The sequence below is a fragment of the Nerophis ophidion genome, linkage group LG11 (genome assembly GCF_033978795.1).
Source record: "Nerophis ophidion isolate RoL-2023_Sa linkage group LG11, RoL_Noph_v1.0, whole genome shotgun sequence".
Lineage (NCBI taxonomy): Eukaryota > Metazoa > Chordata > Actinopteri > Syngnathiformes > Syngnathidae > Nerophis > Nerophis ophidion.
In genome coordinates this window covers 53,364,168-53,391,035 of record NC_084621.1, presented here as the reverse complement: position 1 = coordinate 53,391,035, position 26,868 = coordinate 53,364,168, and the positions used below count along the sequence as shown (strand labels likewise).

The 26,868-nt window shown below is 39.7% G+C and overlaps 1 protein-coding gene across 2 annotated transcripts in view; it reads left to right on the top strand.

The window, feature by feature from the left end:
• Positions 1-26,868, top strand: part of LOC133562239 (CUB and sushi domain-containing protein 3-like) — a 673,567-nt gene that overhangs the window by 118,387 nt on the left and 528,312 nt on the right. For both annotated transcript variants that reach the window (XM_061916244.1, XM_061916243.1), the window contains exon 3: positions 9,487-9,599. In XM_061916244.1, coding sequence (XP_061772228.1) covers positions 9,487-9,599 — 113 coding nt within the window. The remainder of the gene's footprint in view (positions 1-9,486; positions 9,600-26,868) is intronic.

Genomic DNA, 26,868 nt, shown 5'->3' with positions numbered 1-26,868 from the left:
TTGTGTAAAGTAAATTTAACATTTCAATGAAGCTCAAGATCAGAGCCTGGTGTCTCCTGGTTTTATTACAGCTTGTGTTAGAGTTTGTTAATAGGGTTAGCCGAAATAGCTGCTTAACGTCAGCCTAAACCCTTTCAGTCTGTAAAATTGTCAATTAATACATTTATTGATGTAACATTGTTTGTGTTTATTTTGCTGACCACTGACCAAAGAAATAATAATAAACTAATACCCCCCCCCCCAAAAAAAAAAAAAAAACAACTAATAACTAATAAAATATAGGTATATATTTAATTGCATAGTTTGATTTTTTTTTTTTGCTCGTATCTGGTAAGATCTAGACCTTTTGGAATTCTGAGTTGGTTCGGACTCAGTTTGCTGCACAGTAACCATATTGATTTGGTGGCCCGTCACTTCGTTTACTTCTGTTTAAATGTCACCTATTTAATTCAACCTATTAGCTGCAAAAACATTTTTTCTCCCGATTTTTTAACCGAACCCAGGCCTGTAGTTGATTAGCCATTACCTAGTCCTAAAATATGCATATTTACCTTGAGTACATTATCTCCATGACATCCCCAGTCCCTTGCAGTTTGACGTCCGAATGACAAGCTTGCAACCTAAGAAGGGATTTATTCTGCTCAGACTTTGGTTGTTAGGGTTGAGGTCCAGATTGTCAAGGCTAAACTTTTTTTCAAGCGATTTATCCTCCTCGACTGTGGCCGCGTGTAAATATTTTACTTTTATTTCAGGTAGACAGGTGTAAAGAGTGGCTTCACGGTGGCAAAGGGGTTAGTGCATCTGCCTCACAATACGAAGGTCCTGATTAGTCTGGGTTCAATCCCAGGCTCGGGATATTTCTGTGTGGAGTTTCCATGTCTTCCCCGTGAATGCGTGGGTTCCCTTCGGGTACTCCGGCTTCCTCCCACCTCCGAAGACATGCACCTGGGGATAGGTTGATTGGCAACCCTAAATGGTCCCCTAGTGTGTGAATGTGGGTGTGAATGTTGTCTGTCTATCTGTGTTAGCCCTGCGATGAGGTGCCGACTTGTCCCGGGTGTATCCCGCCTTCCGCCCGATTGTAGCTGAGATAGGCACCAGCGCCCCCCGCGTCCGCAGAGGGAATAAGCGGTAGAAAAAATGGAAAAAAGGTGTAAAGAGGGGACTTAAGTGCAAAGGCTTGAGCTCATCAGGCCTAATACATCACATGACTGCACACAGTGCTGTATAACACCGCATCTGCTTCTCCCTGCCAATAGCACATCTTTTGTTCATGTTGTCATGGTAATCACTCCTGCAGCACACCCTAATGAGTTTGCATAACTTTTGGATTAATGTACTAAATAATTCAAACAAAATCATTATCTCCTGTTATTACATTGCAGGTCAGTGCTTTTTAGTATTGTGTTTTAATGCATTACACTCCTTCTAGTGGGTGCAATGGAGCGTGCTCACTGCACTCACTGATTGCTCTGTTCTTTTCCTCTATCTTCCCGGCCAAGTATTATTTTTTTCTTTGAATTCTCTTTTTCCTCAAACTTCAATTGGAATGCATGGTGCATCTGTATGTTTGCTTTTTTTTGTGTGACTGCAGAAGAAAGTGTTTGTGCTGGGGATGTTCCGATCAAGGTTTTATGCTTCTGATTATTCATAAGTTGGATTGGCCGATACCAATACCAATCACATGTATTAATAATTATACATTTTTAAATGTATTTATGTTGAGTGTTATTGTCAGTTTTAACAATATCAACACAATATTAAAACTACTACCTTATTTTCCTTTATTACGTACAAGTGCTTGAGCAAAACAAAATCAATAGTACACAACAACCAAACAAAAGTAACTAATTTAAACTATTGGGTTTTTTAGCTTTCTGAGTTTTCCTTTATTTCAGTTACGATTCCCTTTCTTTGTAAAAATGTATTTGAACAACAAAAAATATATTTTAGTAGAATACAAGTATATATCTGATTGCTCTTGTATCAATCACATATTGATATTACCCTTAATATCGAATTTAGAGGTCGATGCGATTTTCTTCTTTTGCACAATGCTGGCACACCAATAGTGTCTGTTGTATTATTGTGACGGGTCTCCAGCCGTCATCGTGTGGGTTGCTGTGACATTCGGTACAGGACGCATTGTAACAGGTTTGACTTTCGTTTATTCTTTCAACAAACATATCGTCTTGTCAGTCGGCCGTGCCAATTTCTAGCTCGCTGGCTCTTCCTGCTCGTCGTGGCGCACCTTTCGGTGGCCAGTGCCTGCGTCTGCTGCGAGGGCTCATCTCGCTCAGAGTCTCTCTCGACGTGGTCGTTGTTGTCCGGGGTTTCCACGCCTACTTCTGCCCCGATTGTTCCTCCCTCTCCCCTTTTATACTGCAGCAGAAGATGTAGATATTGATTGCAGGTGTGTCGCTTACGCACTTGACTCGGCTGGCTGCAGCGTTGCTCCGAGTGCGCTCCGCCTCTCCTCTCCGCCGCATGCCCCGCCTCCTGGCCGCCATCTCGGGTCGGACCGCCGTCTGTCCTATCCAGCTGTCGGCTCTGTCTCTCCACAATTATCATTTCTCAAACTCTTATTATTTTACTTGTATGTTTCATGTTAGTATCTGCTAACTTATTGCTGCAAAGTGGTTCCATTTACACTTCTTAAACTATATTAAGCACTTATCTCAAGATGATATTTAAAGCGAGCTTTGCTTAATTTGGCCTGGTCCGCCAGTAATAATAATACTTGAAAACCATACCCAAGATTTAAGGAATACAGTTTTTTTGTTTATTGGAGCATCTTCCCACTGTGTATGGAGGCATACAATTAGCTTCTAGCCACCTGTGACGGACTTCCTGTCGTCCTCGTGTGGGTTGCGGGGACACCTGACACATGACGCATCATAGCAGCTTTGACATTGATTTATTATTTCAACAAATCTGCTGTCACTTGGCCCTTTGGTCGCGTCACTTTTCAGTGCGCTCCTCCGGCTTGTCTGCTGCGGCTGCACGCCTTTCGGCGTCAGGGGCTTGCGTCCCCTGCGGGGGTGTGTCATTGCTCGCGTGGTGTGGGTTGTCGCGCTTTTTGTCTGCTGGCCGGCGTTTCCTCCTCCGTGCTGCTTCCTGGCTCGTTTGTCCCTCGCCCTTTTAGTACTCTACCAGCAGATAGACAGACTGTGAGCAGGTGTGTAGTATACGCACCTGGCTTAGATTGCCGCTGCAGTGTCGCTCCGCGTGTGTCACGCCTCTTCTCGCTGCCGCATGCCCCGCCTCCTGGCCTCAAGGTGGGCCCGCGCTGCTGCTTTCCGCCCGTTGTCTGCCCCTTCGGCTGCCCGTCGGCTGTGTCTCTCCACACCACCTAATAGCCAGAGAAGAACTGAGTTTTTTTCACGGAAATTGTCTGATAATCCAAAATGTGTCCATCTATCCATCCATTTTCTAACAGAGTCGCGGTGGTGTGCTGGAGCCTATCTCAGCTGCATTCGGGCGGAAGTCTGCGTACACCCTGGACAAGACGCTACCTAATTGCACATAGACAGACAACATTCACAATCACATTCACACACTAGGGCCAATTTAGTGTTGCCAATCAACCTATCCCCAGGTGCATGTCTTTGGAGGTGGGAGGAAACCGGAGTACCCGGAGGGAACCCACGCAGTCACGGGGAGAACATGCAAACTCCACACAGAAAGATCCCGACCCCGGAATTTAACCGCATATTGTGAGGCACAAGCACTAAACCCTGTCAATCCGTGCTGCCAGTAAGGCTCAAAACATATTATATATAACAATATGTCTAACATTTTGGCATTTTTACCTTTTTCCTGCTACACTTAGTTTCATGTTTTAGTACATGTAGGTACATGTACATGTACATGAAGTGAAGTGAATTATATTTATATAGCGCTTTTCTCTAGTCTCTCAAAGCGATTTTACATGGTGAAACCCAATATCTAAGTTACATTTAAACCAGCGTGGGTGGCACTGGGAGCAGATGGGTAAAGTGTCTTGCCCAAGGACACAACGGCAGCGACTAGGATGGCGAAAACGGGATCGAACCTGGAACCCTTCAAGTTGCTGGCACGGTCACTGTACCAACCGAGCCATACCGCCCCATGTCACCTTTATGTGTAAGATCACATATTTTCCTAATTACAGGATTCTATTCATTGCCTGTTTAAATATCCGTCTGCTGTACAGTACGTTGGACAAAGAATAATTATTTACAGCATGGATTACCACTGTGAACTGTGCTGTAATTGGAAACTCTATTGAAGCTGTAAATACACACCACCTTGTTGTCACAGGAGGAGCCTTTTGTCGTCCCTCCCCACGCACACATTTGGCCTACTGCAGCCGTTATTCACCTGGCTGACATTGGAGCTCAGTGTTGGTAACACAAATGTTACCCAAATTAGCAAGAAAAAACTGCACGTAGAAAAACAAGATGCCAATGGTGAAGGAGACATTTTGCTTCATGCCGAAGTTCTGCCCATGCTACACAGGCTGACTTAGAGCAGTGGAGGGTCGATAGAACATCAGCAAGTGCTGCTGAGGAATGGCCAGCAACACATCTTGTTTACGACGTCGTGAAAGTAAATGGATTTGTTTGGACCCCTACCTAATTTTAAATGCAGTAATGAAGCAGTCTGTTACAATGCACATGCCCGGTCTCAAACACCATGCAGCAATAGGGTGGGTTCTTGCATGGGTTTAATTCTCTAATGGCCTACAAATTACATGCGTATTAAAAGGTTGCTGCTTTTGATTAGACACAATGTGTAGAGTGTCACTTATGGTGTGAGGTCAGTATTATTTTAACATCAACAATTTGTGGCATCAGACCACTTTTGTTTAACGGAATACATTTCAATGCAATTGTTTGGGTTGTACAGTGCAGTGCTTCTCCCAGATTGCCAACACTGTGGTGATGTATGGTATTATATTTGTGTCTTAATGTTGAGTTGAGTTTGAGTTTATTTCGAACATGCAAGCATACAACATGATATATCACAATTTCTAGTTTCTCTTTTCAACATATTCAAAAATGAGTAGGTAGAAGCAGAGCTTATTTAATATTACCTATTTTCTTTTATATAAAAGTTGCTAAACTTTTGTTCACTTCCTGTTCTCAATGTATTCTCAATATACTCCATAAGTAATCACAATAAAAATAAATAAATAAACAAATAAATAGTGAAGTAAGTTTTATTCCATACGATGAGATAAGTAAGATTATTTTGAGAATGAAAGAATAAATGGGTGAATAAAATCAGAATGTTTATCATGTCTCTTCTTTTTTGTATTTTGTAAACACTTTAAGTTTGAAGAGTTTCTTGAAGTGGATCATATTAGTACATTGTTTGATTGCTTTGCTTAATCCATTCCATAATTTAATTCCACATACTTGTAGTGATTCTTATTCTGCGCTGAGTAGTTTTTTTTTGTTTTTTTTTAAGTAAGAGACACTCCACCATTCCGTTGTTTCATCATTTATTGGCCACCTGTTTTGGAAACACGAAACACATAAACAGGTCTCTACTTTTCTAGTCCGTCTCTATCAATATCCTAAAACACAAATCTTTCATCCTCGCGCAAATTAATGGGGAAATTGTCGTTTTCTCGGTCCGAATAGCTGTTTTTGTTGGAGGCTCCCATTAAAATCAATGTGAATATGTGAGGAGCCATCAACATGTGACGTCATCGTCTGCGACTTCTGGTAGAGGCAGGGCTTTTCTCCAGTTGCGAACTTTATCGTGGATGTTCTCTACTAAATCCTTTCAGAAAAAATATGGCAATATCGCGAAATGATCAAGAATGACACATAGAATGGACCTGCTATCCCCGTTTAAAATAAAAAAATCTAATTTCTGTAGGCCTTAAAGGTGTGAAGAAGTAACAAATAACACAACACAGTGACCCTGGGACTGAGCCACATTCAACGGGATGCGTGTGTGCTGCCAAAACAGAGGAGATGTATTTGAGTGGAAGGGTGAACCATCAGGAAATCTACTGGCGCCGAGTGAAGGAACTGAAGAGCTTAAGTAGTCAGGAGGAAATGAGTAACATGTTTGCATGCAGGTGGCCACGCCCGTGACCCAGAAACCAGGCACTGCAATAACAACAACAAAAAGAGCGGCAGCAGGGCTACCAGGTCATGACAGAAACCCTGCAGTGCTACTTTGGTTTATGAGTTCAATCAGTTCTGTGAAGGAGCTCGTAACTTACCGTATTTCAAACCAATGTTCCTCATTAAAATGAATCGGAATTAATTTCATTTGTGCTGGTCCCCCTAAAACACCAGCTATTTAACATGTAACATGCTTTTAATAAAACCAAAAACTAAACTTTTAGACAACAAATATTTTATCAAACAGTACAAGAAAATGCAATATGGCTGTAGCTATTGATCGTTTTCATAATTAAGTAATTAGTTTTTTAGTTTGATAAAAAACAAAATTCTGCCAAATACACTCTATCATAACCTTCATTCTTTTTCATTCATCAAATCGCACTTTTACCATGTGTGCATGAATTGAAAAAAAAATGCACCTCCGCTGATCGTCGCCGCACAGATCAACACACCCACACACCAAGCAACGGATAAAAGCAACACAATATGACACAGATTTCTCACTTCATTATTATTCTTATTATGAGAACTGTCATCCTCTGTAATGGAAAATTTTTGGGGGGGATATTTATTTTGTGTTGGTTACACATTTCAGAAAAAAATAACCTTTTTATGCAAAATATACACCAGCATTTAGGAAGTTAAAATGTCAATGCAAGGATCTGCCCATGTGTGTACACTAGTTAAAGTTCCTCTATAACAGTGTTTTTCAACATTTTTTGAGCCAAGGCACATTTTTTAATTGAAAAAAATGCAAAGGCACACCACGAGCAGAAAACTTTAAAAAATGAAACTCAGTAGCCGATATTGACGTTAAAAAGTTGTTCTCGCAAGTGTTGGATATGAATTCAAACCATAACCAACCATGCGTCACTACAGCTCTTGTCTCAAAGTACTGTCATGACCTGTCATATCACGCTGTGACTTATATGGAGTTTTTTGGTGTCTTCTTGTGTGTAGTGTTTAGTTCCTATTTTGGCTTTTGCTGTTTTTCCTGTAGCAGTTTCATGTCTTCCTTGAGCGCTATTCCCCACGCCTGCTTGGTTTCAACAATCAAGGATAATTAAGTAGTCGCTATCCTTCTTTGGGGGGACATTGTTGTTTGTCATGTCATGTTTGGATGTACTTTGTGGACGCCGTCTGCTCCACGCGGTGTAAGTCTTTGCTGTCGTCCAGCATTCTGTTTCTGTTTACTTTGCAACCAGTTCAGTTTTGGTTTTAGTAGCCTTCCCTAAGCGTCAATGCCTTTTTTTAGTCGCACTCGCCTTTTTTTTTATTTTTGGTTTAGGGTTAGATACCTTTTTACCTGCACACTGTTGTCTGCATATTGTTATCACGACAAACAATGTTCCCGACATCTTCAATGCATTTGCTGCTTACTGCCATCTACTGACTAAGAGTATAACATGATAACTCTGCCGACTTTGAGACAGCACCAACACTCAACAACGGCACGTTTGCAGATTATTATTACTGGTTTGCAAAAAATATTTTTTGACCCAAATACAAAACCCCGTTTCCATATGAGTTGGGAAATTGTGATGGATGTAAATATAAACGGAGTAGAATGATTTGCAAATCCTTTTTAACCCATATTCAGTTGAATGCACTACAGAGACAAGATACTTGATGTTCAAACTCATAAACTTTATTTTTTTTTGCAAAAAATAATTAACTTAGAATTTCTTGGCTGCAACACATGCCAAAGTAGTTGGGAAAGGGCATGTTCACCACTGTGTTACATCACCTTTTCATTTAAAAACACTCAATAAATGTTTTGGGAACTGAGGAAACTAATTGTTGAAGCTTTGAAAGTGGAATTCTTTCTCATTCTTGTTTATGTAAAGCTTTAGTCGTTCAACAGTCGGGGGTCTCCGCTGTCGTAATTTACGCTTCATAATGCGCCACACATTTTCGATGGGAGACAGGTCTGGACTGCAGGTGGGCCAGGAAAGTACCCGCACTCTTTTACTACGAAACCACGCTGTTGTAACACGTGGCTTGGTATTGTCTTGCTGAAATAAGCAGGGGCATCCATGATAATGATGCTTGGATGACAACATATGTTGCTCCAAAACCTGTATGGACCTCTCAGCATTATTGGTGCCTTCACAGATGTGTAAGTTACCCATGCCCTGGGCACTAATACACCCCCATACCATCACAGATGCTGGCTTTTGAACTTTGCGCCTATAACAATCTGGATAATTATTTTCCTCTTTGTTCTGGAGGACACCACGTCCACAGTTTCCAAGTATGATTTGAAATGTGGACTCGTCAGACCACACAACGCTTTTCCACTTTGCATCAGTCAGTCCTAGATGAGCTCAGGCCCAGCGAAGCGGGCGGCGTTCCTTGGTGTTGTTGATAAATGGGTTTTGCTTTGCATAGCAGAGTTTTAACTTGCACTTACAGATGTAGCAACCAATTGTAATTACTGACAGTGGTTTTATGAAGTGTTTCTGAGCCCATGTGGTGATATCCTTTACACACTGATGCCGGTTTTTGATGCAGTACCGCCTGTGGGATCAAAAATCCGTAATATCATCGCTTACGTGCAATGATTTCTCCAGATTCTCTGAATCTTTTGATGATTTTACAGACCGTATATGGTAAAATCCCTAAATTCCTTGCAATAGCTCGTTGAAAAATGTTGTTCTAAAACTGTTCGACAATGTGCTTACAAATTGGTGACCCTCGCCCCACCCTTGTTTGTGAATTACTTAGCATTTCATGGAAGCTGCTTTTATACCCAGCCTGGCACCCACCTGTTCCCAATTAGCCTGCCCACCTGTGGGATGTTCCAAATAAGTGTTTGATGAGTATTTCTCAACTTTATCAGTATTTATCGCCACTTTTCCCAACTTTTTTGTCCTGTGTTGCTGGCATCAAATTCTGAAGTTAATGATTGTTTGCAAAAAAAAAAAAAAGGTTTATCAGTTTGAACATCAAATATGTTGTCTTTGTAGCATATTCAACTGAATATGGGTTGAAAATGATTTGCATATCATAGTATTCCGTTTATATTTACATCTAACACAATTTCCCAACTGTTATGGAAACGGGGTTTGTAGGTGAAATTGCATATTCTCCCACGGCCCACCAGGCAATATTTCAAGGCACACTAGTATGCCTTGGAACAGTGGTTGAAAAACACTGCTCCAAACAACAGGAGCGCTCTAGTGTTTTTAGGAATTTGTTGCAAAAAAGTTTTTCTCCCAAGTTTTGAACTGAGCTCGGGGTCTGGTGTCATTACAGGGCCAGACTTGTGAGCCGAGGTACTTGTAAGCGTATGTTGCATTGTATCTTATAAGCGCACTCATTCTTTGGTTCTGAAGTGTCTCTCTTTCATCCACAGGTTAACAGGATTTAACATTCCCTCACCTGTTACCAGTTCAAGCTCAATCTTTTCCCTGAGGCTTACCAGTGACTTTGCAGTAAGTGCACATGGATTTAAAGCATCTTATGAAGGTAAGAACAACATTCTTGTCCACCATTTTTAGTACATGAAAGTAAAACAGAGTCAATAGAAATAGGCTGCACTTCATACAAGGGGAAAATACACCTGCTTGCAAATGTTCTGTCTGGTGGGATCACACTCCAGCTGATGTCCTGTAGGGACTTCCAGTGTTGAGTTCTACAAACATCAGGTAACTCAATTAAGTCAATTAATCTCAGATTTTTCCAATCAACATGCCTACCCCCAAAGTCCTGAACCTTTTCCCAGGCTGCAGGGGCGCATCTGAAATTGCACGGCAGATGGCGAAGGGAATTAGTCGAACTAATGGATGCACCAAGTTATGTGTGCAGAAGCCGAGTTGAGTGCAATGGGGAGCCATCTAAATATGAATTATCCTTCCGTGACCATCTTGCTCACACATTCCCCTGAACGTCTTTTTTTTTTTTCTGAAATCCATCTCTTCCTGTCTGCTTTCTGATAATAAAGGTTCAAATATTTTCAACTTAAGCCTTTTTCCCCATTCTCATTTTATTTTTTTAGCTACTGTCGTAACACTTTCGATCTTTCTTTTTATGTTCACTATTTCCGATATTCGGTAGTTGTTTTGCAGCCTGATCTGTCTCCTGTACTAACAGGCTGACCTCATCGACAAAACTTACTGCTCCTCACTCCCATGATGCCCCTTTTCTTTCCATTTTTACACTGTCTTCATCCTCCCACCTGGCCTCGACGTGACCAGTGCAGGACCTTTACTCTTCATCTGGCCATTAGTTGTTTCTTTCTCCTCTAATCCTCCTCTCTGTCTTAGTGCCCTGGATGCATCTATCTTTCACTTGCATGTGCCTTCTTTGGGAAGTTAAGGATTTAATTCATCTTTATTGTGTGCAGTACAGTCAGTGATATTTTTTTTATTATTTTTTTTAGCGTGATCGGTGGAAACTAAAATCGCTGGGTTGCTCACAGCTATCTTGAAGGTCATCATTATTTGTTAATGGCCAAGTGTTACAGTAGCAACACATAAATATTTTAAAAGCCTTCTCAGCAGGAACTGAAACCTCCACTTGCAACTCTCGTGAAATAGTGGCGCCATTATATTGTACAGCAATACCAACCTATTGTGAGTGTAACTTCATCTTATTTCACAAGCTTCCCTCCCATCGATCTTCTTCTGGTTTAATTACATACCAATCAATATCAGATACCAATATTACAATGCAATACATAGCATCACGATCTTGATATTTACTATTTTTCTAATGCTGAAACACTATGTTGCTTTTTTACAAAGGCAAACTTTATTGTTGTTTACAACATTTTAAATTAGAGTAAATTACCCAACTTTTTTTCTAAGTGCTGTACAACATATACATTCATAAGTTGGAGCTACAGCATCTAGTGACTGAAAATGTGCGTTGCTTATAGACAGGACACTCTTATTAAATCATCGATGCAATTAAGTGCATTTTAATGGGTGTGCGTGTGAAGGAGAGTCAAGGACAATGCCAGATGAAATTTAATTTCTCGGCTGTCCTGCCAGTCTTGTATCAAATATGGTGTGATGGCAAACAGCAAAGTCCGAACCTAGTAATTCACAATTAGTTTCCCTGCATTTAAACCCTCAGACTGCAGACTTAAAGGACCCAATAGAGTCCAGTATGCTAATATCCAAATACTATGGACAATACCAGATGGAATTTAATTTCTCGGCTGTCCTGCCAGTCTTGTATCAAATATGGTGTGATGGCAAACAGCAAAGTCCGAACCTAGTAATTCACAATTAGTTTCCCTGCATTTAAACCCTCAGACTGCAGACTTAAAGGACCCAATAGGGTCCAGTATGCTAATATCCAAATAATATGCGCAATTGGGTGTACTATTAGTGGGTATGTTGCATGTGATCTACAAAGACTGTGTGCAATTATAGTGGTGCAGACTGGCTTATTAGGGACCGCAATGTCCCTATTGGTACAATGGGACAGAGGACCCTATTGTATCTGTAAGGTTTTATTATTCTTTCCTTTTCCGCCGCCTCTTCCAGCTGTAATTTAACCCCCTTAACATGCTTCAAAACGCACCAATTTTCACACATACATCAGAACTGGCAAAAATTGCCATCTAATAAAAAAAACAGACCCCAAAAATCAAAGTTGCGCTCTAGCGCCCCCTAGGAAGAAAAAAATAACAGACTGCTTGTAACTTTCGTTAGCAATGTCGAAGAGACATGAAACAAAAACCTCTATGTAGGACTGACTTAGACCTAGATTTCATAATTTTAGCTTCTAGGGCAAAAATCAACAGAAAGTTGGCAAAAACCCCTTCAAAACAACATTTTCCTAAAAAATGCTATTTTTGCCTCTTTGAGCTGTAATTTGAACCCCTTAAAATGCTTCAAAACTCACCAAACTGGACACACACATCAAGACAGGCGAAAATTGCGATCTAATAAAAAAAAAAAACGAACCCCAAAACTCAAAATTGCGCTCAGCGCAATTTAGGAATAAAACCCAGAAAAAACTGCTCCTAGAAAGAAAACACAGACAAAACTGCTTGTAACTTACAGTAGGAATGTCGGAGAGACCTGAAACAAAAACCTCTATGTAGGTCTCACTTAGAAACACATTTTGAAATAATTGACATTCTTCAGCAAAAATTAACAGGAAGTTGGCAATTACCCCTTCAAAACAAAACTTTTGTAAAAACCTGTCACCTTTTTTCAAACATTATCTCCTCTGAGCGCGTTTGTCGTGTCGGCTTAAAACTCGCACAGGAGAGAGATTGAACCCTTCTGATTAAAAGTTATTCACAGGTTTTAATAACTGCTCCGGTTTTGATTTTACACGCCTTCAAAAAAAACCTGCGCAAAATGTCCTAAAATAAGTAATTTTTGCCTCTTTCAGCTGTAATTTGACCCTCTTGAACACTTCAGTAAACCACTGTCACTAAATACAGTTGGTCGCTATATCCGTAAGTGCAAGTTAAAGGTCTACTATGCAAAGCGAAAGCCATTTATCAACAACATCCAGAAACGGCAAGCTGTAATTTAACCCCCTTAACTTGCTTCAAAAGTCACCAAATTTTACACACACATCAGGACTGGCGAAAATTGCCATCTTATAACAAAACAAACCCCAAAAATCTAATTTACGCTCTAGCTCCCCCTCGGAAAAAACCCAGACAAAATCGCTTGTAACTTCTGTTAGGAATGTCGTAGGGACATGAAACAAAAACCTCTATGTAGGTCTGACTTAGACCAGGGCTTGGGTCACGGGGGCAGCAGCCAAAGGCGGTCCCGTCCATTGCTGCTTCCAGCTTTAATTTAAATAAGTATTTTGTGTGTATTATACGGGGCATCGCCAGGGAGACACTCATTTACTGCACATTCATGTTATCATGCTCTTACCTGTGGCGTTTTGCTGTCTTTTCAAACATGCAGCAGACATATACCACATTTTATGGATATGTTATGGATATTTTAAAAGCATCTACATTGAAACCACTATTTTTTTCCTAATGTGTGCTCTTGTGAGCTGGCTCTGGCACTCACTGCAAATGTGAAGTAGAAAATGCATATTGTCTTATGTTTTTTTTCATGTAGGAGATATTTTATTATGTTATATGTGGAAAAACATTCATGTAATTGAAAAACTAAACGCCAGCAAACACCAAAGTGCATCAATTGAATTTGTTTTAATCAGCCCTTTAATTTAGCTAGCAGCTATAAAATTGTATTGCTGAATAGACAATACGTCTGATATTATTATTTTGACAATCCGTATGTGTTGATAAGCACAACATATGTGTGTAACTTTGTCAGTTTGCACAAACAGACACACACAAACTTCGACAAAAGTTGGCTAATTTTTGAAGAAGTGGAACAAAATCCACCACCCGGGAATCATAAACGTTTCAGACGATCTTGTCCTGGTCGAGTCCAAGTAGAACAAGACCCTGCAGAGGACGTGTGAAAGGGGACTTGATGGAATTGTAAACATGTCTTCATCAGCTTTGCTTGTGCTATCAAGTTTGTGTTTGGGTACACACACATCTCTAGCAGATCAGGCCCATAGTCTCCAGGTGACCGAAATTTTACAGACAAGTCCTCCTTATGTAATCTTTGTAAGTACTAATTACTGTCATTTCTCATGATATCAATCAGTTGTTGAGTAATCGGTGGATAACTAATTATACTTGGAATTAGGGCTGGGCGATATTGCCGTTTTTTAATATCGCAATATTTTTAGGCCATATCGCGATATACGATATATATTACGATATTTTGCCTTGGCCCTGAATGAACACTTCATGCATATAATCACATCAGTATGATGATTATATTTGTATACATTAAAACATTCTTCTTCATACTGCTTCATATATGCTACTTTTAAACTTTCATGCAGAGAGGGAAATCACAAGTCAATTGACCAAAAGTGTATTTATTAAAGTTATTAAGCAATGGCACAAGTCATTTCCAAAACAGAAAGTGCAAGATTGTCAGAGACATTTTAAGTGTCAAATAAAAATGAGCTGCATAATATGAAAAATCAAATAGTATTCGTCATTCATTATGTGGTAGGTTACTATGGTTATGAAATTCTCTTTATGATGTTATATATTAGCGGCAATGCTACTTTTTATAGGAACGCTTGTACCGCATGCTGGACTTATTACGGTTGTCTGTTCGACATTCCCACTTGAAGCCGAACCACCGCCAGACGATGGACACCCTGCTGTTTTTATTGGGAATTTTCCTTCATTTGTTACCAAATCCGCACCTTCTTTCTCTCATACGGCTACATTAGCAGCTAACGTAGCCCAGTCTGCTACGTCTCTGCTCTTTGAGGGCGGACACCTATGTGACGTATCTTAAGAAAGTGCGCCTGCTTGTCTGTGAGAATGAAAGACAGGAAAGAGCGAGAAGAGCCTAAAGTGTACGCCCGCAGCTAAAAGCAACTGCGTTAGAATGTATACTCGAATATTACGATATAGTCATTTTTTATATCGCACTGAGACAAACCCGTGATATATCATATATATCGATATATCGCTCAGCCCTACTTGGAACCCCTCTTTCCATTACCAGGCTCGATATGCCACCCCCTCTTGGTTTGACGTCATCTCCAGAACAGGAGCCAATTTACTCACATAGAACTTGTGTCTAAAGGGATGTAAATAATATTTAAAACCCCGAATTGTATTTTTTTGTCCCCTTGATCCATGCTAACTTCCAAACTGATGTGGTTAACATGACAACATAACATAACAACATGAGCACAAGATAAATAGGCATAAGCGAACTAAGCGCTTGCTTAGGGCCCCGCGTCCACCAGGGGGCCCCCAAAAGCAATTAACTGTTGCATCTGCAGAGCGGAGCTTTTCCGAGCTCAAATTAATAAAAAAAACTACTTGAGATCTTCCATGGCTCAAGAAAGACTGAGTGGACTGGCAGTGATTAGTAGTCGGCCATCAGATTTCTTACAGTGATGTCATAAATGACTTTGCTTCCAAAAAAGCCAGGAAGCACAGGTTTTAAGGAGTGGGTGGAGTGGTGTGGGTGGTGAAGAACCGAGGAACAAAACTGTGATGTGATGGTCAAATGTGTGAATTAAGGTCGTTTATTTTGATTTTTTTCCCCCCCAAAATTTTTGCATGTAGTAACTTTATATTTGTTTATAAAACGTTTTGATACCTTCTTTCTGTTAACTCTGTTCATTATTATTATTTAAGTATTTGCTTGATATTTAATTTCATTATGTTGGTTTTTGTACAATTGAATTTGTTCCTTTTTATATATTTTTAAGTGATTTTATTGTTGCACTTTATTGTTTTTCTTGCAATACGAATTATTTTTGCACATTGCTGTTTCAGGTTTTTGTTAGCAAAAATAATAAAGTGAATCCGAATCAGCTTTATTGTCCAGTTATGTTTAACACACATGGAATTTAACTTAGTAGACTGCGCTCTATTTGTACAAAGTAAATATTAAATATTAACAATTAAATAAAAATATAAACTAGTAATTAAAGACTAATATGTACAAGACTGATGAGACAAGATGACACTTTTACTGTAAATACAAAGCTTTATCACCTGGACTGTTCAACCCCAGGCCACTCTTGTAGCTGAATGTTTTCTACATTTTAAGATTAGAAACCATATGTGGCACTCTGGACATCATTTGTTCATTCATTGGTATTATTTATGTTCTTAAGTGGGCGACCCCCATATCTTTATAAATGACATGTCATTTGTAAAGACATGCCAGGCTGACAATAGGATAACGTAAACATCACTGCCAGAGCCGCAATGAGTTTATAGTAGGTGTGTGAATGATCAACAATCAATATTATTGGCAGAAATAGAGGGCCCCAAAATCTAATTTTGCTTAGGGCCCCATGGAGCCTTGGGCCGACACTGGCCATTACCAAACTTTCCTACTCGTCCATCTCTTATGCCATGGATACCATAGTCTGTCTACTCATGCTCCAAGTCATCAGTAGAAGAGGACACAAAAACAGAATACTAGCGGCTTGTGAATGTGGAGTGAATGAATGATGGGTTCCCACTTCTCTGTAAGCGCTTTGAGTATCTAGTTGATTGAAAAGTGCTATCTAAATCACATACATTTGTATTATTGTTATTATTATTACCTTCTTTTTATTTGTTTATGATTGCGGGGTCTGCACTTCTTGCTCCATTGTTATAACTGGTTCTGACTCTTTCTTTCACCCCTTGTAAGTGGTGCTGATTCGTGGGATCACATTTGGCTTGATTTTTGACAAAAGAAAATGTAATCCAACTTGAAATCCGAATGAATGAAATGATCGCTGCAAATTATACTCCTCTCGCTTGGTCCCATTTTACACCATTATTCCATACCATACCATAATTATGTCAATCTGACTGGAGAGGTCCATACTTTCCTCATGTTCCCATCATTGAGAAAATGTATGCAGGCGGACTTCTTTAGTTCCATTGCTCCAACCTGCAACAATGCATCCAGCAGACATATTTGATAATTCCTTCAATTTTTGCATGAAAATATTGTGATCCGGGATTAAGATGTTACCAAAACACACAGTACACAAGAATTTTCCCTCAGTCTTCTATGGGTGACATCAACAAGCTGTGGCTGTTCCAAATGTGCTGAAACTTGGGGAAGGGGGGTTTGAGGACAATTTTACCTGTAAATATTATTTTTAGGTCCAGAACTATGAAATAGGTGCCAATGTTATTAGCATTAGAGGGGCCCTCTAAAGCCCCACTTAGGAACTCTCAGTTTTGGTTGATTTTGGCCGAGCCAGTGGACCAAAGCGTTAGTTTTTTGTCTGAAAGAAGACCACATTTCCCGTGAAGACCAGAATATAGCGTCATGAATCGTCAAACTACTGTCTCGTACATACAAACTAACACAATAATACCGCAACGATTCAGTGTGTATGATCTTAATACAGTAGGAACCTACATATTTTACTTTGTTTGTGGTTTGCAGTCATCGCATTGTTTTTTCTTTACACAGTTCTTTTTGAGTTTGTTGCATGGCTGGTCGTGTCAGTGTGGATTTGCAAACTATAAAGCTGGTGGCTATTAATTGCTAACACACACATTTCCGATAGCTAAGATTAGTATTGTTTTTTTGATTTGAGCATCAAAGTCACTTAATAGTTTAGCAGGAACAAAGCCCAGGCAGCATTGGTTGAAAACCCCTCCTCGTCTTTGAGCTTACGCAAGCGAGTGAAAGCCGGGCAAATGTTGATCATTGACTGTCTTTCTACCTGGGTAGCCTCCCTTTTTCTTTTATTTTGTCTCGTCAGACAAAACTTTTTGTTTCTTTGGTTGTTTTGCAGCTTCGGCCAAGAAAGCACTAATTACCTAAAGGTGTTCACATTGACTTCCATCTTTTTAACAAATGGAAAAAGGGGGAGTGTAGTATGCCGTAAAGTATGTTTGCACATTTTTAGTTTTTTGTGTGGCCTCCTCAAAGTTGCTTAGAGCCAGTGAAAGCGATACAGATCCCCTCAGGCCATGACAGAGGTGTCATTCAACTAGTTTTAAGCCGATGTATCATCCCAAAAGTTCTAAAAAAAATGTATGAATGATAAAAAGTTACTTACTGCTACATTAAATCGTATCTCATTTTTTGTACTGTAAGGCACACTCAAAATGATTTCATTTTCTCAAAAATGTGCAGTGCGCATTATAACCGGGTGCGTCTAATGTACAAAATAATTATGGTTGTGCTAACCGACTTCAAAGCAATTTTTTTTGTAAATGGTGTACTGATAAGTGTGACCAGTAGATGGCAGTTATGCATTGCGGCTAACATGCAGGTATTATTATGGTGGGTGGATAAGGACCCCAAAATGGCACCTTTTAGGATGTGTTTTGTTTCGCAGTTTTTTGCTAAACCAACTTTTCTTATCCCTTTGTATCTGCTGACGCATACCATATTTTTCGGACTATAAGTCACAGTTTTTTTTATAGGTTGGCCGGGGGGGGGACTAGGCAAAAAAAAAAAAAATTATATATATATATATATATATATATATATATATATATATATATATTTTTTTTTTTTATAGTTTGGTCAAGTCTCACCCCCGGCCAAACTATAAAAAAAAACTGCAACTTATTGTCCGAAAAATACGGTATTTGGGATCTGCACAATTGTAAGTCCCAAAAATGTGCCCGCTTCTACCATTGTACCTCGACACGGTAGTGAAAAAGCTCCTCCCTTTTCTCCATCCCCTTATTGTGCGGCATTCATCCTCTGCTGTTGCCAATTCTAATAAAAATTAGCGTACAGTTAGAATGTACATTTGTCAGTAGACTAAAAACGACCATTACAACAAAGATGACGGGAAGAAGACACTGTCGCAGTGGAGGCACATCCTGAAGAAACGGTCACAAAGCGACTTGAAGATGGTCTGTAAAACATAATCTATGCAACATTTTTACCAGAGAACCACCATCACATGTTATGTAAACCACAAGGAAGTGTTTTTAATGTAGAAAAAAAATAATGGTGCTCTTTTTGTATGAAAATAGACCAGCTCATCTGTAGTGCATCTTATAATCCGGTGCGCCGAAAAATACAGTAATCAATACAAACACCGTAATGCCCCTGATGTTGTACTTTAGTTCACAAGCTTCTTTACAACCATGTGCAGTGCAGATCTGCTTGTGGCAGTTTTTTTTTTCTCAAAGTGCTCTTAGTCTATTTAAAGTAAAAGTGAATTAAGAGCTATACTATACATTGCCTACGGTAATTTCCTACTTTAATAGATGGTCCTGAGCAACGTCAAAGTACGTATGTATAATAATTTTCCACAAAATACGACAATTTCAAACTCATGGTGAGATGATTTCCCATTTCCAATCTGGCAAACTGATTATTTAAGACAGTCTAACAGTGACTTCTAAGCCCTCTTAATTTGTGAGCGGCAGGTGGACGCTGTGTTCAGTACTAAACGCTTTCTAAGGTTCGTGGATGAAAATATTTCTACACCTGTCTTTCTACCGCAATAGCATTTTAACATGCCACATTTAGACAAGACTCAGAGGGGAACATTATCACCAGACCTATGTAAGCGTCAATATACACCTTGATGTTGCAGAAAAAAGACCATATGTTTTGTTAACCGATTTCCGAACTCTAAAAGGGTGAATTTGGCGATCTAAACGCCTTTCAATTGTTCGCTGTCAGAGCGATTACCTTTTACCCGTGACGTCACAACGGGAAGCAATCCACCTTTTTCTCAAACACATTACACACACAAGTCAAATCAGCTCTGTTATTTTCAGTTTTTTCGACTATTTTCCCGTACCTTGGAGACATCATGCCTCGTCGGTGTGTTGTCGGAGGGTGTAACAACACGATCAGGGACGGATTCAAGTTGATTTACTTGGAGTGTGCATCGATTAGCATGGGATTGTAATCGATGCTAACATGCTATTTAGGCTAGCCGTATGTACATATTGCATCGTTATGCCTCATTTGTAGCTATATTTGCATCCAGCCTTTCCCTCCACCCACATTTAATGCCAAACAAACACATACTAATCGACAGATTTAAGTTTCACCAGTTTCAAAAGATGCGAAAGTCCCTCGTTTGGTCTGCACATTTTACCGACGATACTACGTGTGGATATCCTGCGACACTCAAAGCAGATGCATTTCCAACGATAAAGTCAACGAAATCACAAAGGTGAGTTTTGTTGATGTTATTGACTTACGTGCTAATCAGACATATTTGGTTGCGACATGACTGCCAGCTAATCGATGCTAACATGCTATTTAGGCTAGCTGTATGTACATTTGTAGCTATATTTGCATCCAGCCATTCCCTCCACCCACATTTAATGTCAAAAACACTTACCAATCGACAGATTTAAGTTGCTCCAGTGGTCAAAAATGCAATTGTTGGTTAGAAGGCGATCGCCGAATAGCTTCAATAGCTATTTGCTCAATAGCTTCAGTTTCTTCTTCAATTTTGTTTTTGCTATCTGCCTCCACACTCCAACCATCCGTTTTAATACATGCGTAATCCGTTGAATCGCTTAAGCCGCTAAAATCAGAGTCTGAATCCGAGCTAATGTCGCTATATCTTTCTGGGCTATCCGCCATGTTTGTTTCTATTAGCATCACTATGTGACGTCACAGGAAAATGGACAGTGGATTTACAGATAGCGAAAATCAGGCACTTTGAAGCATTTTTTCGGGATATTCCATGTGTGTAAAATTTTGAAAAAAACTTCGAAAAATAAAATAAGCCACTGGGTACTGATTTTTATTGGTTTTAACCCTTCTGAAATTGTGATAAAATCACCTTTAAATACCTTTAAAAGGCGACAGAATTTAATTGTTTCCATCCATCCATCCATTTCTACCGCTTATTCCCTTTTGGGGTCGCGGGGGGCGCTGGCGCCTATCTCAGCTACAATCGGGCGGAAGGCGGGGTACACCCTGGTGTTAGTATTTAATTTAGATGCAGAACGTCCAGCTACTTTGCCTTGTGATGAGTTCATTCACTTCTCTTTGCCTTGCCTGGTTAAAGATTCCGTCAACCACCCCGCTCATAAGCCACTATGCATATGCGATTCCGGTGGGGAAAAACGAGTGCCGCTTGGGTGTCCACAAACACCATCACTCTGTCAAAAATCCATCTTCTTCAAACACCGCCGGAATTGTGAAACACACGGGCGAAATAAATAGCTCAGCCTCTGAGAAATCTCGCACCCAACTACCTCATTTACTAGTTTACATAACTCACCCGTCATTGCGATAAGGATTAATGCAAGCCTGCTTGACTCAGTGACTATGAATTGGGGACATGTACAAAAAAGAAGACTTGGATTAAATAAAAAAATACCATTTGGCTAAAATTGTATAACATATGCTAATTTTGCTGCATTAAAGAGGGCCACCACAGTTGTAAAACTGTTTCACAGCAGGTCTGAAGTGTATTGGGCTGCCCAGTATTAAATTGGCTGTGATAAAACACTTTTTAGATGCATAAAAACACTGCATGTTAAGTGTAATCATAATATAGCATTCAATATTTGGATAATCATAACATTTTAATCACATTTAATTAAAAGAGTGATCATGTAGTGTTTAATAAATCAAAAATAAGCATGGCAATACAATAAGTGTTGGTATCAGTATTAATTATAACTGCCATGATGCATCATGACAGTTATTAGTTTCTGGTATTTTATTTCCTGTACAGCACTCTTATATTTGTTTCCACTTTTGTGCTGGCTCCCTCACCTGTCCCTAATTGACAATCAGGACTCTCTCCCTATGCTTCCTCTGCCTAGTTGATTTTCTTACAATGTTTCGTTTTGTTTTCCCCTGATAAAGGGGATTTTACTTGACCGTTGCCTGCTTTCTCTGCATCCTAGGGTCCAGGATGTAGAAATTAATTCATTACCATCAATGATTAACGCAATTAACCCATTTCAGCGCAGAGTGACTCAAAATCTGAAACAACTCTTTTAACACGTTTAGGGCGGGTAACTTAGTGTTACCATTAGTGTTCATTTGTGGATGCATTCCCAAAATTGCAAATGAAACCACCCCTTACCCTTTCCAAAGTGATCATGATTTATCTTCTGAAAATGCACAGTTAATAATATAAACAAAACAAAACACTACTGGGAAGCGATAACTGAGACAATAAAAAAACAAGCAAACCTGGCAGTAGGTAAAAAAAAAAAGACACAAAAAGTGTGATAACGCCAACATTGGTTGACAGTATAACAAAATAAGTCACACTTAAATTCTGTAACATTCAGTTTTGGAAAAAGTGCAGGGGTAAAAGAATTTAAAATAACCTCTTGTATATAATGTAAACACAAATAATACCTCAAAACAGGTTGATTAAATTTAAACAAAAAACAGCAGACGAGCTCTCGCCCTGCAAAGCTGTTTTGTGCTTTGTAGTGTCGATATGGGCTTGTAGATCTTTATTTGCCACATAAATATAGGTTCCTGCTTTGCACACAGTGCATTCTGCTTCCCATGTGTCACGGCCAGGGCGAAAACACGGATACCTTTTCCGCAAATCATCCGTGAAGTTGCATTTACATTTCGGCATCTCTTGTGTCCTGTCTGTCTCTCGACTCTCTTGCTCTCGGTCTCTGCCCCTCCCTCACAAATGCTGCTGTGTGCGCTCGCCTCCACAATTTGTTTTTTTTTTTAACCCGTTCTTAACCCTAAACGAACATTGAAAATACACGAAACCCTAACTCAAATTGCCGGACATTAGAGGGATTAAAGAAACCCCGCCCGGACAGCCCCGCAATGGAGGACGTATGGTCAGTCTAGTTAAACACATTTCTGCTCACCACACCGCAGGAGCACTGACTCCATGCGCTCTGAATACGCACTGCTGATTGGCTGTTACCGCTCTGCGTGTAACCAATCAGATGGTTTTGTGGAAGGGACAATGCTGGGTGCTGCAGAGAATACTGACAGAGGCAGAGGCAGAACTAAGCTGAGAAGCTTGTTAAGACTTTAGTTTAGGCGTTGGTTCTTTGTTGTTAAGGTGGCCGCCTTAACAACAAAGCCCTGCAGGAAACCCTGGATATGTAGATAGACATATAGCTAGATAAGACAGACATACAGACATATAGCAAAATGAGCAATATGTGGACATTTTCAAAATATCACACACGCACGCATGCACACACATACGCACACACACAATGGCAATGCTTTTGCTGCTGCAGCAAGATGCCGCAGATCTAACTGGGAAGCGAGCGCATTTTTCACAACCATGTAGACCTATTTTCCCGAAGTGACAAAAATGTATTTGAACGCTTTAGGCTAGTACCCTCTTTCTTAAACTTATATTTTGACATTATGTATTTCCCCCGCGGGATAATACAAATTTCTCTTCTGTAATCTGTTTGTGTTTTCTCCTTTGGTTTGATGTTAGGCTTTGTGCCCTTATGTGGGGAATTAAGGGCGTTTACCTTTGCAAATTACGGAACTAAGGGTGTTTACATTTGAGTATTGGGGAAATAAGGGCGTGTTTATATGCAAATAATGATAGACACGCACGTGCTAACCATTTGGCATTCAGCAACTTAAGAACAGCAGGTGGGAACAATTAGGCCGTTTAAGAACACGCCATGAATTTGAATGGACTTTTCTTAGGAAATCACTTAGAAAGAAAGATTAGAGGAAAAGTTAAGAACTTATTGCTGAATGGGGCCCATTGTTTTTGTAATAGCGAACATTGAGGAACAACTTTTTTATCGTAGTAACACTATGGCGTGCTAAGGTATTAGCCATAGAAGCTAACGACAGCAAGGAATAAACTAGCTTCTACATCGGCACAAAACGCATTTGAGTTTGTAATGCATAACACAATGTGATTTGACACCAATCTCTACTGACTGAAAAACATAAATAATAACATTACATTATCTGTCGAGTATTAGCTCACAGTTCATGTTTTGTTTGTAAACAGCTAGCTATACAGTGTATGCTGTCTGTCATGATACATGCGTGACGAGCTGCGTGTATCATGATCGATATAAAGTGTGACTCACTCCATGGACAGTTATCTCTTCAGTCCATGATAGGCACAATTCCAAAAACAGTGCAGTTTCCCTTTAAGTGCATACATGTCTTTCTTTCATGAGTCTTTGTTCGGTTAAAACTAAACACAAATAGTTGTGATTAATCAAAATTAATCCACGGCAGCCATGTCTTTAATCTGATTGAAAATTGTAGTCAGCACTAATTACTACAGGTGTAACACCCATCTAATGACCCTGAGATATTTGTAAGCCCTTTTGGAAAGAGGTACTATAAAAATGCTTGCTAGTTTGTAGAGACCGGTAACTAGGAGTTCACAATTATAACCCAGAAAATAGTTGCATTTAGTGTTACAACAAATATTTGATTATGGAAGGAGACATCAAAATTAAATTAGATTGGATTCAATGAATTTATTTGAAGTTGACAATGTGTCACGTTTGTGCAAGGTTGAGCTTGTCGTGACCCCAACATGCAGTGATAGGTGGCGACGAGCAGGTAAAAGAGTGTAATTAAATAGGAAAAAATAACACAAAGTAGCACATAGCAGGCTAGTGTAGAGCATATTTGCCAACCCTCCCGGATTTTCCGGGAGACTCCTGAAATTCAGTGCCCCTCCCGAAAACCTCCCGGAAGAATTTTTTCTCCCGAACATCTCCCGAAATTCAGCTGGAGCTGGAGGACACGCCCCCCCAGCTCAGACATGCACAGTTCGAAGCTTGAAAGGGAGGATTGCAGGCGGATCTGATGGCATTTAAAGTCATTTTTAAAAACGACTGCTAATCCTCCTCCTTTTCGAACTGGACGACCGTGGAGAATTAAAGTAGGAACACTCCGGAGGCAGATGTTCATCAAGAGAGGCGGACTCACCGGCTCTCAGCCATGTTTCCGTCGCACAGAGGAAGTCAAGTCCGCGGGAAGTGAAGAAAAAGAAGGCAGGAATCCGGCCAGGTGAAAAAGCTGACTGGGACGTCAAAAAACCATCGGCGAAGTTGATCATATCAGTGGGAAAAGGGCAAAGATCCAACAGTGTTTGGCGGTCATACTCAAGCAGTGAGCTGACAGACACGAAAAATAGACGCAAACAATACAAAAACAAACAGAGCTGACAGCGAGAGACAGCAGGGCAAAGCACATACTGGCGCCATCTTCTGGAAACTCGGAAGTGACTTTGCTCAAATAGTGAAAGGTAAGTGTTGTTTTTTTAGTAACCAGCAAGACCAGTACAGTTAGTAGAACAACTGTGTTTTTATTACTGTGTATTTGATAGGTGCCGTCTGAAATTCAACTATTTCTTTTATTTATTTATATATAATAAAATAAATACATATAGTTAGAATTCACTGAAAGTTAAGTATTTCATACATATGTATATATATATATAAAAATATATATATGAAATAATCGAGTTGGTGAATTGGCTGTAAATATACTCTCCTCTTAACCACGCCTCCGCCCCGACCACGCCCACCACCCCCAACCTCCAGAAATCGGAGGTCTCAAGGTTGGCAAGTATGGTGCAGAGTGTGCAGTAGCAGCAAGGCATGCAGCACAAAGGCAAACAGCGACACATTACAATCATCCAGTGCAAGGAACAACAGGTAAACCTTAATAGACTTCAATAAGCTATAAGAAACTTGTTCGTATGCAGGAAACTAAGCTTGACACAATGCAAATCACAGTCCTTATTGGTCACTTCACACATTTGATCAATTGCATTATTTTTTAAATTTTTTGATCAAATCGCCATATTTTGTAGGTAAATGGTTAATTTACAAAAAATAGTCTAAGTAAAAATATGCCATATCAGTCATCATTATGTTCGGGTTAGTACTCATATTTTATAAGCAAATACCAGTGATCAAGCCTCGTCTTGACTTCATCTTTTTTCAAAACTAAATGAACAAAGCAGCAAGTAGTAAAGCAGCCAGTGGTTAAATACTCCAAGTAATAAAACATGTTTTCATTGCTCATTTAGACGTGTTGACAGTGCATTAAGGATAAGAGGGTGCTTCACATTAAGACATCACATTGCCTTCAGGTTTTCATCACTTAGGGACAATATCAATATTTGATGTGAATGCTTTAAGATATAACAGTATAATTATATCTTTACCAGCAACACTAATTGAACTTTGTAGTTGATGTACAACTTGGACAATGACCACCCTCACGCACACATTATTTAGATCTCAGCACATCCTGCAAATTAACTTAAAATCTGAGGAATTACTTCTGACTTTCAATACACCAAAGGGCAGTGAGTCAGTGCAGTATAATTACAGCCGGGATGCATCTATCACTTTTTAATTAGTGACCCCGGGTGAGTTAGTCCAACGTTTGCTTGCACAAGCAGGCCTTTTCTTTCTTAGCCCTTTCAAGAACAAAAACATATGTGAAGTAATTATTATGTTAAAAAAAGATTTAAATCAGCGCAAGTCTTTTGAAATTATACAGTTGGTATGTTCAAACAGAACACAGATAAACCTTAGAAATTAAAAACATGTGCAAAGGTATTTTAATAATGTGTGTGAAACAATTATAGGCATTAAAATGGTAGACACGATCAATCAGCAGGTTGTGTACCCTTTAAACTCATTTTAATTGAAGGCCACATGGCAGTTATGGCTGTCCTCAGAGGAACGTGTTTTATAGTAAATATTTTATGAATATTCATGTATAAGGATTTGCCCTAATATATTCTTACACAATTGCTTATACCAGACTGGGCAAAGTAAGGCCCGGGAGCCACATGCGGGCGGCCCGTTGAGCTTTTCAATCCGGCCCGCCGGACATTCCCAAATAATTTTTTTAGATCTTTAAGATGGAAAGTGTAACTGCCATTATGATGTGCAGTGATGGTTTCTAGTGACCGTAAGTTGTCAACTATACTAAGTATTTTAATGCTTGGAATTTGCGCCTATGGATGATATACTAGTTATATACTAGTTAATCTCATTAGTTCCAATGGTCATTTAATCAGTTACTATGGTCATCTACGTCACAGCAGCTCAGACGAGGCACCAAGCAGTGTGAGCGAGAAGCGTTTCCACAGACGCGAAAATCTCCTCCCGCGTCTGTGGAAACGCTTCTGAAGGATATTTTCACAACAAAGTTCTAAAGATTAGTGATATATACAATAGAGTATAATACAATAGAAAGTACCGTATTGATTCCTGGGAGAAATTCAGCAAATATCAGATGTATCAGATTTTACGTGGGTTTAT